General features: G+C 37.6%; 2 protein-coding genes across 4 annotated transcripts; one reads left to right on the top strand and one right to left on the bottom strand.

Annotated features, from left to right (window-relative positions):
• LOC103714065 (probable magnesium transporter NIPA6) lies at positions 1–11,877 on the top strand. Of its 3 annotated transcripts, XR_003386946.2 has the most exons (10): positions 1–535; positions 3,287–3,343; positions 3,468–3,558; positions 3,652–3,812; positions 3,920–4,047; positions 4,194–4,331; positions 8,314–8,406; positions 8,493–8,610; positions 9,427–9,944; positions 10,039–11,877. XR_003386946.2 is itself a non-coding variant. In XM_008801199.4 (9 exons), exons 1-9 carry the CDS (start codon positions 400–402, stop codon positions 9,534–9,536), a joined length of 1,032 nt encoding a protein of 343 aa, XP_008799421.1. In that variant the 5' UTR covers positions 1–399; the 3' UTR covers positions 9,537–11,877. The 3 variants fall into 3 exon arrangements, 2 of the variants coding, with proteins under 2 accessions (XP_008799421.1, XP_038971405.1); XM_008801199.4 differs by having other exon boundaries at positions 9,427–11,877; XM_039115477.1 differs by lacking the exon at positions 1–535 and adding an exon at positions 2,864–3,027 and having other exon boundaries at positions 9,427–11,877.
• On the bottom strand, positions 11,751–12,684 carry LOC103714064 (peptidyl-prolyl cis-trans isomerase). The gene has a single exon (XM_008801198.4). The coding sequence runs from the start codon at positions 12,598–12,600 to the stop codon at positions 12,079–12,081; it is 522 nt and encodes a 173-aa protein (XP_008799420.1). The 5' UTR covers positions 12,601–12,684; the 3' UTR covers positions 11,751–12,078.
• Between the last annotated feature and the right edge of the window lie 3,333 nt (positions 12,685–16,017).

Here is a 16,017-nt window from a genome sequence, read left to right as displayed (position 1 = left end):
AACCAGAAGGAAACCGGTCTTGAGACAGCCGGTCACGCCAAACGCCGCCACCTCTCCCTCGCGCTTCCTCCACCTCTCCTTGCCCACATTTTTTTACCTCTCTCTCTCTCTCTCTCTCTCTCTCTCTCTCTCTCCGCCTAGATTAGAAGACGACAAAGGGCCGATCTTTTTCTCTGGTTGTGATTCAAATTCTGGAGGCGGGAGGGGGAATTCGATTTGGAGCTCGCCCCTGTTTGATTTCGACCTCGCGGGTGATCTCTCGCCTTTTGTGTCGCCGGATTCCTTCCTCTCTCTCTGTCTCTCTCTCCCCCCCTGTCTCTGGAAAAGGCGAAGAGAAGATATCTAGAGAAAGATCGGAAGATATAAGAAGTGGGATAGAAGGGAAAGAAGGGGAGGGGCATGGAGTCGATGACGCGGGTGTCGGACAACGCTAAAGGTCTGATCTTGGCCGTGGTGTCGAGCGCGTTCATCGGCGCCAGCTTCATTTTGAAGAAGAAGGGGCTCAAACGCGCCGGCAGATTCGGCATCTCTGCTGGTCAGAAACCCTAGATCTCGTGCTCCTATTTTTATGATTTGGGGATAGAAGAATATATTCAATGGGGAAAAAAAATCTAAACTCTATGTGTTTAATGCCTATTGAGTATTATAATATAGATTTCAAGCTTGCTTGATGGCTTATTGTTCCTCATATTTAATGTTGCTCTTGGAAGAAATTTATAAAGCTTGCAATATAATCTAAAATTTATACATTGATTTCCCTATGCTCTTACCGTTTAATATGAAAAGTCCAGATCTTTGTGGAGATTTGAGACTAATCTTGCAAAAGGAAATGGCTCTGGAGATTAGAAGTCCTTGGAAACAATTTCAATTCTGTATAGCTAATGCCTATGATCAATTCAGTCCAGCAATGTTTGAGGTTTTCATTTTAGCTACTCTTCTTAATGTAATACCAAACCCTAGTAAGTAATCTTGATTTTAACTAAGTGGCTAGTGATTTAGATATGAAAACGTTGATATTTTGATGGTGTTACTTTATTGTTCTCAAACATATTTTAACTATGTGGCTAGTGATTTGGATATGAAAACTTTGATATTTCCATGTAGTAACTTTATCGTCATCAAACGTATAGACATGATTCATGGTAATGTCTGCTTGATTAATACCTCTCTTACTCAAACATCTTCAAGCTAACAATTGGAGCTAGAATGATCTAATAATTAAGAATCAAACACTGTCTTAAGTGCCTATCTATACCAATCAACTGCTATCTGCACGTATCTTTGAATTTGTCATTGCCTTCCTTCTCTTTCTCTCATCTCTTTTTTAACAATCTCCGGTTGGAAATCCCTCATTTCATTAGAACTACACCTCAACAGCGAAAGACTTATGCCATTCTCCTTGCATGTGCCTTCAACTATGTCACAAATAAGAGAGTCCTCGTTAAGGTTAAGGAAAGAACCATTTTCCCATTTAATAACTGTCTCTAGTATCATAGCACATACTTTCTTGTTGAAATATTGGCTCCTTGACTCCATATTTCCAGCCTCTGCTCCCACTGACCCTCCAAGAAAAAGGTACCTCCACATGTCTCAAATTTTCATAACTGTATTGACAGTCTCATCTCTCATAAACACTCTTGTTTTAATCCTTTCTCTGGCAGGGAGAGCATGAAGAGAAATTAAATAAAATAATAAAAAATAGTTGAAACCGATGGGGATCATAATAGTTAATACTTCCTCTTATATGCATCAAATGTGCTTAACTCTAAATATTCAAAACATGCAAAATGTTGGTTATTGATGAAAAGAACCAACCTTAACTGGCTATTGATGAAGGGCAAACTCATCTCCATTCTCTTCATTTCCATGCTTTCAAGCAAATCTCATTGGAAAAGACCAGTGCAACTTTTTAATCTCTATCCGGAGTATATGTATCATGCAATGTTTTTGTGGAGAGATTCCATGATCTTGATTTTCTTTTTCTTTTTCTTTTTAAATTATGCCATGCCTCATAATTCATCTTTTGCCTTAGTGACAAGCCAAAACCATTCTCACAAATGTCTTTCTACTTTATAGGATGTTACCCACTTTATGTTCCATAGATATTACTGCCCTTTTTTGCTCTCTTTTGCAAATTTTAAGGGAAAAGACAAAGATTTAGCTGAAGAAGAAATGTTAAGAAAGTGGATCCTATCAACGTTAGAAAATGGAAAAGGAGAGAGGGTATCATGATAAAGAAGGTGTTCAAGAAAATTGATCCTATCAACAATAAGCACCTTCCAAACTTTATATTGAATTATGTGCATATAGCTGGAAAAGCTGCATCTTTGGTTTGCATAATAGGTGGAAGAAAACCAGAGAGGCCAACAGAAAAAAAAGGGACAAAGAGTTAGGAGTGCAAGGCACCTAGGCTGTGGTTTATCTTCCAATTCTTATGTGCCACAATCCTAAGGGGAAATAGTCAATGAAATAAGATATTCACATAAAAATGAAATATTAAAGGTGCCATATGTTACAAGCAGTTTTAGAAACCAAAATTTTGAAAGTAATCAAAGCTATATTCATTTCTTTTTCCTCAACAAGAAACCAGCTGCAAATCATAATCTCTCGAAAGAAAAGTTTCTTAACTGGGTAGGCTTTAGTTGTTGTATCTGATAACTTGGAAGTTATTAATTTCTTGTTATTGGAACTTTATACATTCTTTGTGACTACCAAATTCTCACCCTGTTTGTACCTTATCTTTTCTGAGGAAAGGTCAGTGCCTAAATGGTGAACCTGATTCTTCATTACTTATTGTCCATATCATCCTAAACCATTCTCCCTTGCTCTTCAAGTTGGAAACTTCCAATCCTTATTTTCTTTCATTGTGGCTTACATACTCTCATGAGGTTGAGGTGGTGTGAGGATACAATTGCCTTACGTGTTCTTTATAAGCTTCAAATTTTGGGTTGGTGTCAGAGAAAAACTGCCACATCTTTGTTTCCATCTTATTGTTTAGTGCTGCAGGAGTAAGCAAATTTTATCTAGGTAAACATCATGTCTTGCTAGAAAATACCAAATTGATGTTCTCCTTTCATTTGTTGTCTTTTATTTACTTTCTTTGGCTTAGAATCATCATGAACTTTGAAAAAAAAAATGCAATACATTGGGTTATTTCCATCTAGTAACTTGCTGGTTTTCAAAATCTTTTGATCTTCTATGTGATTTTTCTAGCAAGACTTCATTTCTTTCCCATACGTTTTGAACTTTATTTTCTAATTATTGCCTTATTCCTTTTATACTGTAGGTTTTGGAGGGTATGCATACCTATTAGAGCCTTTGTGGTGGGCTGGCATGCTAACAAGTAAGCTATTTGTAGATTTTGAGTCATAACTTATTATATTCACATGTTTTTTTTTTTTTTTTAAAATATTGGTAGTCAGAGGGGCAAAATCTCTTTGTCTGAAGTCAAGTTTCTTTACAACCAGTGATGATAGGAGAGGTGGCAAATTTTGTGGCTTATGTTTTTGCCCCTGCAGTTCTTGTAACTCCTCTTGGTGCATTGAGTATTATTGTCAGGTAAAACTAAAAAAAACACTTTTCTGTGTTAAATATATCTAATTGGGTCCTACTGATTTTGAGAATTTATATTTTTGATGATGGGCTAAATAGTGCTGTTTTGGCACACTTCATGCTGAAAGAACGATTACAGAAACTAGGTGTTTTGGGGTGTGTATCCTGTATCGTCGGTTCAGTTGTTATCGTAATTCACGCACCTCAGGAGCATTCTCTGAGTTCTGTAGAAGAAATTTGGAATCTGGCTACTCAACCTGGTATCATGGACAATGATTCTCATTTTTCTTCACTATACTGTTTGTCAAATACCTAGGCAGTTCTGTAATGTAATTAATTTCTTTTCTTGCATTTGTCCTGTCTGCAGCATTTTTAATTTACTCTGGAGCTGCATTATCAATTGTATTGGCATTGGTATTACACTTTGAACCTCGTTATGGACACACCAACATATTAGTTTACCTTGGCATCTGCTCTCTAACGGGCTCACTGACGGTACATTGTTTCTCCTTGAGCTGATTATTGGGAATCACATGCACTCAGTTATCAGAATTTTCAGTACCCATAAATGTGGTAAAAACTTTCTTCTTATCTTGTTCTATTCTCAAGCTCCATTTCTTTTTGCTTGATGGGGTGCACAGGTTGTTAGCATCAAGGCCATTGGAATTGCAATAAAACTTACATTGGAGGGAATAAGTCAGATTGCTTATCCACAGACATGGCTATTTGTCACAGTTGCCGTCGTTTGTGTCATCGCTCAATTGAACTACTTGAACAAGGTTTCTACAATGTGCATTTTGTTGGATCTTGTTATTCATATTTGATGTCTGCGTTAGTCTAAGGTCTCTGTAGGTGATTATCTTTTGATTTATTTATTTTTGTTTGTCTCGTTCTGTTCATATTTGCAGAGGTTATCTCTGGTTGCTTGAATCCAGGTTTGCAGTATATAACAATTAGAATATGACTACTTATAATTGCTTCATATCATGCCAGATGATGGTCCTTTATTAATGACATTCAGTCAAGGGCGATATCTGCAGACTTTTATTTTCAAAATTAATTTGTTTTATCATGGAAGGCTCTACATGATACCATAAAGTATTATTACTTCTTACTTGCTTTAGTTCTAGTTTCTCAATAATAATAATAATAATAATAATAATAATAATAATAATAATCTATGGCCTGCTTTATATATACTCATGGCTGAAATCAGTTTTACCGGCAACTCTCTCTCTACATGTTGTCTATACTCTATCTTTTTTTTTTCTTCTTAAGAAAAATAACCCTGTGTCCTGGGTGAGTGTTTAGCATGGATTATTTAAATAAAAAGAGGATTAAAAAGAGAAAAAATAAATATAACAATAGCAAAGAAAGCCCATTAGGTTATTAGTGGGAGATCTTAACAAACATGAACCTAGGTCACCGAAAGCCCATATGATCCGATGTTAAAGAACATTTTGTGACAGCTGGAAGTGGGTTAAAGAGTTGACAACAGGACTTTCTTGGGTATCACAAGCTAGATTTACAGTACGATCCTAAGCCAAATTGCTTTCTTTAAATGTATTGAACCACCATATAGATTTAATGTCAGCAATCCGAATTTCTGAACCAGTTAGCGAAGCTTTGATTCAGATTTTGAGTGTTAGATTCCAAAATGATAGAAGAAAAGCCTCCTTGGATGCAAAGTTCCAAACATCAAGAAGGGCACTTTTTTCATTGGAAACATTGGATTCAAACCCATGAAAGGATGTAAAAGTTAATCTGCCTATGGTGTTCCTTATAACACCGCCATCACCAGACATACGCTACCTCTACATGCACCTTCACAATTCAGTTCTGCAACATGAAGAGGTGGATTTGATGAATTTAGTTTGAAGTGCCTCAACGTTTCTGGATTTGAGATTAGTGACGTCAATTCAGCAAGAACTGACCTATCAAAATTGTTTGTAGGGCCACCTCCAATCTTGAAAGCAATAAAACTATCTCGAACCCACGACTTAACAGCATTTGGAACTTAAATCTGTAACTTTCTTGAGTTTTCATTATCCTTGTTTGAGAGATATGCAATTTCCTCTTTGTAGAAACCAATTTACAAGTATGAGAAAAGTGGCAAGCTGCAGGAGATATTAGTTTTTTAGCAGGCTCTAAACCTTGCTATCTATGGTTGTGATTTCGATTATGAAAGTAGTTGAATCATTCCTCTGTCGAGAATTGCTAAATTTGATGTAATATCCACATGCAACTGATTTATTTTGCTTGTTATCTCGACTGTAACGTGTTTACAATATTTTCACCTTCCATAGTAATAACTTTTATTATCTTGTAGAAAAATGGTAAATTTATAAGATGTGCAATTGGACTGTCATATTAGAACGGAGAAAAATCTTGTTCTTATATTTCTTATTTGAACTTCTCATGATGTTAAGGCCATCATTATTGAAACCATGACCCTAAATAAGCTTAAAACTAAGTGTATACATATGCATATCGCCTTTTTAGCTTTTACTGGTGACTCATAATGTTCATAACTTTCAGTTCTGTTACCTTTTACTTACAACATACACGCAAACACTTGTATGCATATACACATTCACAAATGCATACACTCATGATATATTCCCTTACTTGAGCTTCTTCATAAATGGTTCTCAACTCAGCACCAGCCCATCACCTTTATCTGGTCATGAGACTGATGCATCATTCATGTTTTGACTTATACATCACTCTATGTTTCATATTTATTTGCATTTTCAAACTTCAACTTCCTTGTGTTTACTTTTATCTCAGTCGCTGCCTATTGCCATTTGGTGTAAGTATGATTTACTATAAAGCAAATAAAAATATACTTACAATTCCTATCCATCCTTTTCCTCTTTTCTTTTAAAGAGAAACCATTTTTTTCATTTTGTAAATTGGTTCCTAATTCCTTTCTGATCAGAAATACATTTTTTACTCACATTTTTCCTACTACTTTTCCTTCTTTGGTAATTCTGACATATGATGAGTTCCTTGGTCTCTCCAATTGTACTTACAAAATCAATTCACGGTCACTTTATTCCCAGCAATACTACTACTTCTTGGTCTTTCCAGATATATGACAACTGAAATCCATATCTTAGTTATTCTTAATGTCCTTGATTAATAAGTGCCATTGCATCTATATTGGATTGGCATTTATTTTACAACTTCACCTCTGTGTGTACAACTTGCACAATGTTCTCTCTTTGATCTATTCATTTTTTTTTCAAATTTTTCAGTCAAAATATATTATGCCCTATCTGACCTTTATTCCACATGGCCTAATATCATTTCTAATGTCTTAACTATGCTACCTTCAAAGCCTCTTAATTTTATTTCTATTTCCTTCCTTGTACTCTACTACTTTGAATTCTTACTTTGTCCTGGGAAATACAAACTTTATTTCCACCTTCCTTTTTTTCTGCATGTTTTCTCTTTAATTCCCAGCATTATTACCGGTGTGACGAGTTGGTATTGTTCAACAAATTTTCCCTCTCTTTTTTTATTAAGACTCTTTCGATGCCTTTATAAAAATCATCCCAGAACATCACTGCAGCATGTTTTTCCGTCAATTGCCATTCAATTAATTACTAAAGCATCAGCACCACTCCATAACTAAAAATCTTGCAGCTATTTTGTGCATCTTTCTGTTTCTTCCATCCAGTTGTTTTCCACAAATATACGCGGATTCGGGTTGCCTAAGTAGAAGGCATGGAACTACTGATTCCCTTGCGATCTTGTCTTCCTACTTACTATAGAAGGATCAACGCATGGATCAGGCTGACTCGCGGAAATAGGAAAAAGCATCAGCACCACTCCATAACTAAAAATCTTGCAGCTATTTTGTGCATCTTTCTGTTTCTTCCATCCAGTTGTTTTCCACAAATATGCCTGCATGATGAAGCATGTAAGGTTGGGTGCATTGTATATTTGATTAAAGTATTTCAAGAGTTCTATATAAGCTCTCATGCCACATGCTGTGTTGCTGAGGGCAATTGCTAGAGCTGTATGAACTTTGTAGCTTTAATGAGTCCACACTAGTTCATTGCCCTAGGGTATTAATTCTCTGACTGTACATTAGCATATCAGAATCCCTTTTGGTGCATATGTTGGTTTGACTGATACTTCTGATGTCCAGAACCTGGAGTGCTGCTTGTTCTTAACATAATGAATTTTAACTTTCCATGATGTAATTGAGCTCGTGTATCTTCATGAGGTGCATAAATCTACAACCATGTTGGTTACATTTTGAAATTAGAGTTTTGGCTCCACTTTTTTTCTACAAAAACAATTAACATGCATTAAATCTGTTTATAAATGCTGGGCGCCGTCACAAACCACAAGGATGCTACATGGACAGAGAGGCAATCTTTCTCTTTTTCCCAAAAGATGGATTAATTATAGTTATATTTGTCGATGACATGTGGTTAAAGGAATAATCAGTTAAGCAATGAAGTGGTCTGTACTAGCAATGTAGCGTTACTGCACTTCAAAGGAGCTGTTAACAATATTTTGGCAATCTTTCTTTATCAGATTCTGCCTAGCTTGCCATGGATAGGAATCACCCTGTTTCAAATGGAATAGATCGATTATGTTCTTGGAATGCATGCTTGACAAAAATACGTCCATTGCTCGTTAGATGGCATACCTGTTGTTTGCAACGATGGTTTATGCAGATTTATCAGTGCGAGTATCAGCATCTTTTACAATCTAATGAATTTTATCTGTTACCTCCCTCAGGCACTCGATACCTTCAATACAGCAATTGTCTCCCCAATTTACTATGTCATGTTTACTACTCTCACAATAGTGGCAAGTGCGATAATGTTCAAGGTATGCTTTGACTAATGTTGGATGTACATTTGTATCGAAATGCTTTGGTTAAGTCTTGTTTCTTATCCTTTTCTTAATGGCTACAGGATTGGTCTGGTCAAAATGTAAGCAATATAGCTTCTGAATTGTGCGGGTTTATAACAGTTCTTTCCGGGACAGTCTTATTGCACACAGCCAGAGAGCAGGAAATGGCTCCTACAGCAGGTATGGACAGAATGAGTATTGCAATAGCATTAAGATGCAGAACTGATTTTATGGAACCAGTTTTGAACGGTGCTTCTAAAATCTTTAGAAGGACTAGGATCAGGGTTTGTATCCTCTCTCTTGCCCTACTTTTTGTTTCTTTTTTTCCCCTTTAACTACAAAATGGAGCCACCATGTCCAGGCCATGGAGAGTGCCTCCCTTGGATTATGGATATGGTTTGTCAAAGATTGCTCATCAAACCTGCTTTGTTATGAAATAGTAGCTAGTTGCCCCAAGTCTGGGACTCCTTTCTCATTTTTTGACTAAAACTCTTATCCACATGGCCTGTCTTATGATTTCGCTTATCTGGATGGAACACTCCCTTGTAATTACCTTGTCAGTCTTCAGAAAAGTATGCCCTAACTAGACAACAATCCTGTTCTCATAAATGTTACACCTCTTTCAGAGCTAGTCAAATCTTTTTTATCACTTCTATAGAGTTTGTTGTGCATCTCTAGAATTCAAGTCACCCTCCTGGCTGCAATATCTCTGAACTTAATTGTCCATAGAAACCAACATTTAACAGCTGAAAGTTCTAGCTCATCCTCCTTGAAATATTTCAGAAAGCTTTTATATGCTCTGATTAAATAATGTCCGAAAACTTGTACCTCTCCAATGGCAACTAGCTAAAACTAAACACATCATTCATAGTTTGTAGTATAGGCCGCTGGAGGCATGATTCCAGGAATGCTTATTTGCATATTTTACAAAGAGATTATGATTTTTTACTCTACATGTTTTATTCTAATGCATTGCCTTTTGGCCACTGGACACAGCTTCCATATCTTGGTACATTAATAGAGGATCTGCTGATACGTTGAAGAGTGTTGAGGAGGACCATTTTGTGATGTTACTAAGTTCAGATTCTCCAGATTACGTCAAGTGATCTTGTATCAAAGAAGTCTACATGGGCCATGTTCTTGTAGGCGCCTGGTGAAAACAGAGGGGCTACAGTCGTTCCATTCGGCACTTCATTCTATTCTTTCATGGAGCTGAAGTTGAGATGAGTTTATTTTTTTGCAGTTTTTACATTTGAAGCAGGCAAGTTTGGATACCGTCGTTGCAGAGGGTACGGCATAGCCAGCCAGCCAGTGAATAATTTGTTTGGCAATTTTGCAAGGCATGTTTTCTTTGTACATAGTTGTTCGCAAGTTAGACTGTTGTGGTGAAATACTGTGGTTCATAAATTCAGAAATGCCCATCAATTTCGCACTTTCATCGAGCCACTCAGGCAGGCCATATAATTGTAGCATCTCAGATTGCTCGAGAGGAATCAATCTCGTTCCATTAGATTGTAAGTCCCTGTCCTAGTTGTGCCCAGAGACATGCTAAATAGCTATATTAGCAACTCTTCTTTCTGAAAATGATCAGGATGCAATCATTTTTAGGTGGTTTGAGCTTCCAGGACAAAAAAGAAAAAAAAGGCAGAAAAGAGAGATTACTGAGATGCAATCATTTTAAGGTAGAACGGTGGGTTGTATGTCTTAAGGTGAATTATTTTTCGTAGGACAGGTTATTAGCTGCATGTAAAAAAATTTTGCTCTGCTGTGATTTTGTATTCCTCATGTACTCTGAGGGCCTATTTGATTCCCAACAATTTAACCAAAGTATCCGAATAGCATTATTTAGAAAAGGAATCTATTCCTCCCTTAAGGAAAGCTATTTGATCTCTTGAAAGCTAGTATGGAAGGGGCTTTTTTATGCGAGATATGTTTTATAGGCTGGTTGCATCATTCTGGAGGAGGACTCGTCTCGTTGATCGCGCGTCTTTGAGAGGAGGGGTAGGAGGAAGTGGAGTACCCGCTTCTGGGCAATATGTGACGGATGTTACGGAAGTGTTGGGCTATCAAGTTGCTGACTGGATCGTCTCGTTTGCTGGACTTAGCAATTCTCATTTTCTTCTGCTTTGTCTAGTTTTTTTGCTTCCGATGTAGCTGGTTGTGGTCATATTAGAGCAATATGAACAGTTGATTCACCAAAAAAAAAAAAAAAAAAAGGCCGATAAATGAAAGCTACGAGTTCGCAATTGGATAAAGGAAGAGAATCTTGCCTACGAAAACAACAAAATAGCTAAAGAAGATGATAACACCCTTAACAGGAATAGCCAGATAGCTCTAATCCATAGACCCAAATCTTTAATGTTTAAACAGTACATAACCTCAAGCGGTGCGCCACTGGCTACCTAATTTTTTGTTTTGTAATCATTGTCATCACATTAGTGTCATATGGGCCTGTTCAAGCCCGGCTTTTTTGTTTTTTTTTTAAAATTTTAGCAGCTCGATAGATTATATTGTTCTAGAACATAGAATAGTCTCGTAGGCTCTAGAGTACATCGAAAATTATTATAAATAAAAAGGAAGGTGCAGAGAAAGTAAGATGGTCTCGTAGTTCTAACGCTACCATTGGGCAACCAAAAAAAAGATGACCATCAGTTGCTGGTACTTTTTTTTTTTATATATCTGTGTCCCAGGGCCCCACCCAAATGTCACATGCGTGACTTTTCTCCTTCCGATCGCCTCGCAAAGCGAAGGCCAAGGACTTCTCGCACCGAAAATATCAGAGGGCGAGGCAGGCTATTATTTTCCCCTTTTCACTTTTTGGGTTGATTAATAAACCTTTTGAGATCGGATATAGATATAATCAAATCCAAATAAAATTGCTATAGAATCTGTTTGTATATTTCTGCATGATTGGACTAAAATTTTTTGAGGAATCGGATCTGATCCAACATCGACATGCACGGATTGTGTCTGATCTCACGAATAAGATCCTAAATCTATACTACCATTCAACTGAGAGTAAATTTCTTTTTATTTACTTATAATTGCTTCATGAGGATGTATCAGTTTTAAGCTTCCGATCGGATCGAAGTAAAGAAAATTAAATGACCGCGTCTCTATTTCAAAACCACAAACACAAATCCCAAACCGAATCCAGATCTGGAATCGTCCAAAATCCAAACCCTAAATTCAATCTTTATGGTAATTGGAGCGATTTTTGAGCATCGAAACCCTAATTTCCACTTTCACAGCAATGAAGGCATGGAAATCTCTAAAACTGCAATATTTAACCGTTCAATCGAAGAAAGGAAGGGGAAAACACGATCCTCTTGTAAAAGGATAACTTTATTACCGTTGGTACTCAGGTAAAAAAGAGTCTTACAGATAAAGCTCTCTTCCCCCACAAGCAGACACGATAAACCATAAAATACAAGAGAGGTAAAAAAAGATAGGGCGGCGAAAGAAGAAAACACCACCAAAACACACAGATCATGACATAAGAACTCCAAGACATCAAAGATAAGATGACGACATCAAACGCGATCCAACGAAGAAGGGGAACGACGACGAACCGATCAGCAGATTATTTCAACTGGCACGATGAGCAGAAGGGGTGAGGGGGATTTAGGGGGAGATCGATGGATCGATCTAAGCGAGCTGGCCGCAGTCGGCGATGGTGACGGGCTTGGAGGTCCTCCCGCTCTGGGATCCGACCTTCTCGATGGCCCTGACGACCTCCAGCCCCTCCACCACCTGCCCGAAGACGACGTGCTTCCCGTCGAGCCACGAGGTGGTGGCGGTGCAGATGAAGAACTGGGACCCGTTCGTGTTGCGCCCCGCGTTTGCCATCGACAGCACCCCGGGCCCGGTGTGCTTCTTGACGAAGTTCTCGTCCTCGAACTTCGACCCGTAGATCGACTCCCCGCCGGTGCCGTTCCCGGCGGTGAAGTCGCCGCCCTGGCACATGAACCCCGGGATCACCCTGTGGAACGACGACCCCTTGTAGTGCAGCGGCTTGCCGGACCTCCCGGTGCCCTTCTCGCCGGTGCACAGCGCCCGGAAGTTCTCCGCCGTGCGGGGGACCACGTCCGCAAACAGCTCCATCACGATCCGGCCGGCCGGCACACCGCCGACCGCCATGTCGAAGAAGACCTTAGGGTTCTGAGCCATCGCCGATCGATCAGAAAGAAATCTGGGGTTAGGGTTTCAAGGGTTCCGAGGGCTTCTCTCCGGCGCTGGCGTGATCCAGAATGGCAAGGTTTTGGGTGGTTATATAGAGGAGGCATTCGTCCATGGATGAAGCTGGACCGTTGGTTCAAACACGTGGCGCGTCTGGAAGCGTAAAAGGGTTGGAGAGATTAACCAGGGGTTAGGGTTGGGGGTTAAGAGGAGGCGAGGGGAAGGTGTGGGTGGGATCTGCGGCTGCCACTTGTTGCGATATTCTCGGGAAGGGACAGGCGGACGGCACGTGAGCGCCCGGGGAATTAAAATATTAAATCATCGACTTCCTCAGTTGCTACGTCTAAGAGCAACCTCATAACGATTTGTAGAACACCATAGCTAGAAATGGCATCTAGTAACAAAATTTGGGCTGTAAACATATGTGAACCAATACGTTTAGAACTTTGGATATTTGATAAGATCCAAACCCACTTGAAAATGATAAATTTTGTCTAGATAAAAAATGTTCATATCTATATTGTTATTACTATTATTTATTATCGTTATTATTATTATTATTGTTATATAAAGTCATGAATAAAATTTGTTTAAGAAAAATCTAAATCTTTGAATTTGTTTGACAAAATCCTGTAAATCTAAACTTGGAGGAATCCATAATATAAATAAAGTTTAAAAAAATTGGTTAAAATTGTCAACATCTTTTTTTTTGGTAAAATTGTCAGCATCTTTAGGGCCCTACAAATATTTATTGTAGAGATTGAAAAGAGGTCTTTTGGATGGTTTAATCATCAACTTTTTTGTATTTTTGTGAAAGTTTATATGGCAAAATAATTTATCAATAAAAAAAAGGGAGGCAAACGAAAAATTATAGCCCTTGTATACTTGTTTTAATAATTCATCAAAGAGAATGTGAATATTGGATGTGGGAATAAAATTTAAATATAAATCCAAACATGATCTATCTTACTGGAATTGGGTTAGACTTTACATGGATCCCAACCAAATTCAACACATTTATGCTCTTGCTTAAAGGTTAGGAATTAAGTGGACTTGGATAGGCAACAAAAAGTATAGGATAGAATTCAAATGGAGCCATGATTTGTGGGCACTTCGTACTTTTATGCCGTCCATCTACACTGTGCAATTGGATAAGGGCGGTACTAAAATTGGTTTATAAAACTTGTAGCAAGGTGTGTTGAAAAGAATTTTTTTATGACAGTTATGGGGTACAATGCATTATCTACTTTTTCCTAATCATAAATGCTATTGCTTGCTTATTTTATGGGTGGGTGGTAGCAACCTTGATACCGCAAAAAAAAAAAAAAAAAAAAAAAAATTGCGAATGGCATGTACCTTCCATCTCAACTTTAAAGGGCACAATTTTGATCGACTTCATAAATAACCTTTATTTCCCTTAAAAACTAGGTGCATGCTTAATGGATTTTGGGATTTAGACCATAATGCAAATGTAAAATCTACAATGTATATCTAAAACAAGTTTCAAGGTCTTTTTATGTGCCGCACTCAGGCATGCAGTAGAAATTTGTGGCAAAAATAAAATTTCAACTATATATCATATGCAACTCTTATCTAATCATAAATGTAACAAAAGCCTTTGGACCGTGTAAATCTAACTTTCAATCAAAGCCATCCATCCATATTACTTTTTTCTCCAATGACATATATCCAACCATTGCAATTTAATAAAGTGGATAGCACTATGATAATATTTGACTTCTTATGACATGCTTGTTATCTTTGGATATCGTGTCTGAGATTTAACCTGTATTACACAAAGAGGAAAGATATATCCAGCCATTACAATTTTAATAAAGCGAATAATCTTCAACTTAAGTTGTATACAGCTGCACTTACAAGACTCTAAACAGCCTCTATATGTAGTTTAAACTCTAAGATTAGGCAACTCCATTCTAATGTTCATCTCCATTTTTTTCAACTATTACCAAAACACTCCTTTTAAATACCATGCCTCCTTTCTTTTTCCCTTTTCCTCATTGGTGGATGTCTTCTTATCATATTGGTGACCAATCCTACTGCGGAAGAGATAATTTAAATATTAAATCATAGACTTGATGGATGATAGGCATTATAAAAGAATCATGAAAAGACAAAAATATAATACAAAAGTCTGCTACGATTGCATTACCCTCCAGTTTATTATGATAGAAACAAAAACACAACATAGAAAATCTTTGTGACAATTGTATTTTCTCCTGTTTGTGTAAAAATTTACAACAAGATGATGATTGAAAAATATACTTTTCAAGGTGATTGGTTGTCCTACAATTCACCCAAGTAGTGCTCAACATGCAAGAAAGCCATCGGCATTGGAGGAAGGCTAGTTGTAGATCAAATACTATGATCTCTTAGTGATGCTTGCTCAGCTTATATCCTTAGTGATCCTGGTTCTCCATAGTCTCTTTATCAAGTATAGCGATCACCTTTGATATTAATATTGCGCAACAATTAAATCCTTGCCAACGATCTCCTTGATCAAAATAGAAACCGGAAAAACACATCTCATTAAGTAGTGCTTTCCTAAGCATATCTCCTATGTGATTCTATCTGCTCCTCTCTCCATGAGAGATAAACCTGGCATCGTTTGCTGGAATTCTAGTTTATGAAATCATATCAGTGCTCAACAAGTCTATCTAGAAGCATTCTCACTTTTGAAGAGGAACAATAGAGAATTCAAATAAGTTTGGAACATCAGGGCCCATAGCTAGGTGCTTACTTTCTCGCAGATATTGGCATGAGGTAGGATTCAAATAACTCTTTTCCTTCACTCTAGATTGCTGACCTGCTATGCAAGAGAGGTGGGGAAGTTGTCGAGAAAATTAACTATCTCTTATTTTGATGTTGCCATTTCACATTGTTTTAATCATATCACCCGTCTACTTCCTTGCAATCACAAATAGCTAGGGACATGCCTCGACTTTCTGTAAAACCATTGCAAATTGGGTGAATGAGCATAACAGAATTATCTTTGCATATGCACTTTGGCAAATTTGGTTGGCAAGGAGCCTCCAAATCTTCAAGGGAAGCAAACCTCAGTCTATGTCATTTGCCATACAAGAACAAATTGTTGGAGACGAGTTCTCTTCAATCATGCATCTAGCCTCACCCCACATAAATAGTGTATTGTGTTCCTCACTCTAGGGAGATTCTCCCTCCTTTCGTTTTCTACAATCTCTTGCAAAATCGGGTAATTAGGATTTTGCACATTTATCATGAAAGAAATATGCTAGTAGAACATCTTGCCAATATAGCTGCTAAGGCTTTAGCTTCCATTCACAGAATCTATGCTAAGAATTTTTCAAGATCCCTCCTTTACTATATCAATTCGGATGTTGTTGGTTGTTTCTTCCTTGGATTGTAACATTT

The sequence above is a fragment of the Phoenix dactylifera genome, chromosome 18 (assembly GCF_009389715.1).
Source record: "Phoenix dactylifera cultivar Barhee BC4 chromosome 18, palm_55x_up_171113_PBpolish2nd_filt_p, whole genome shotgun sequence".
Taxonomy (NCBI): domain Eukaryota; kingdom Viridiplantae; phylum Streptophyta; class Magnoliopsida; order Arecales; family Arecaceae; genus Phoenix; species Phoenix dactylifera.
This window is presented reverse-complemented; position numbering and strand designations above follow the sequence as displayed.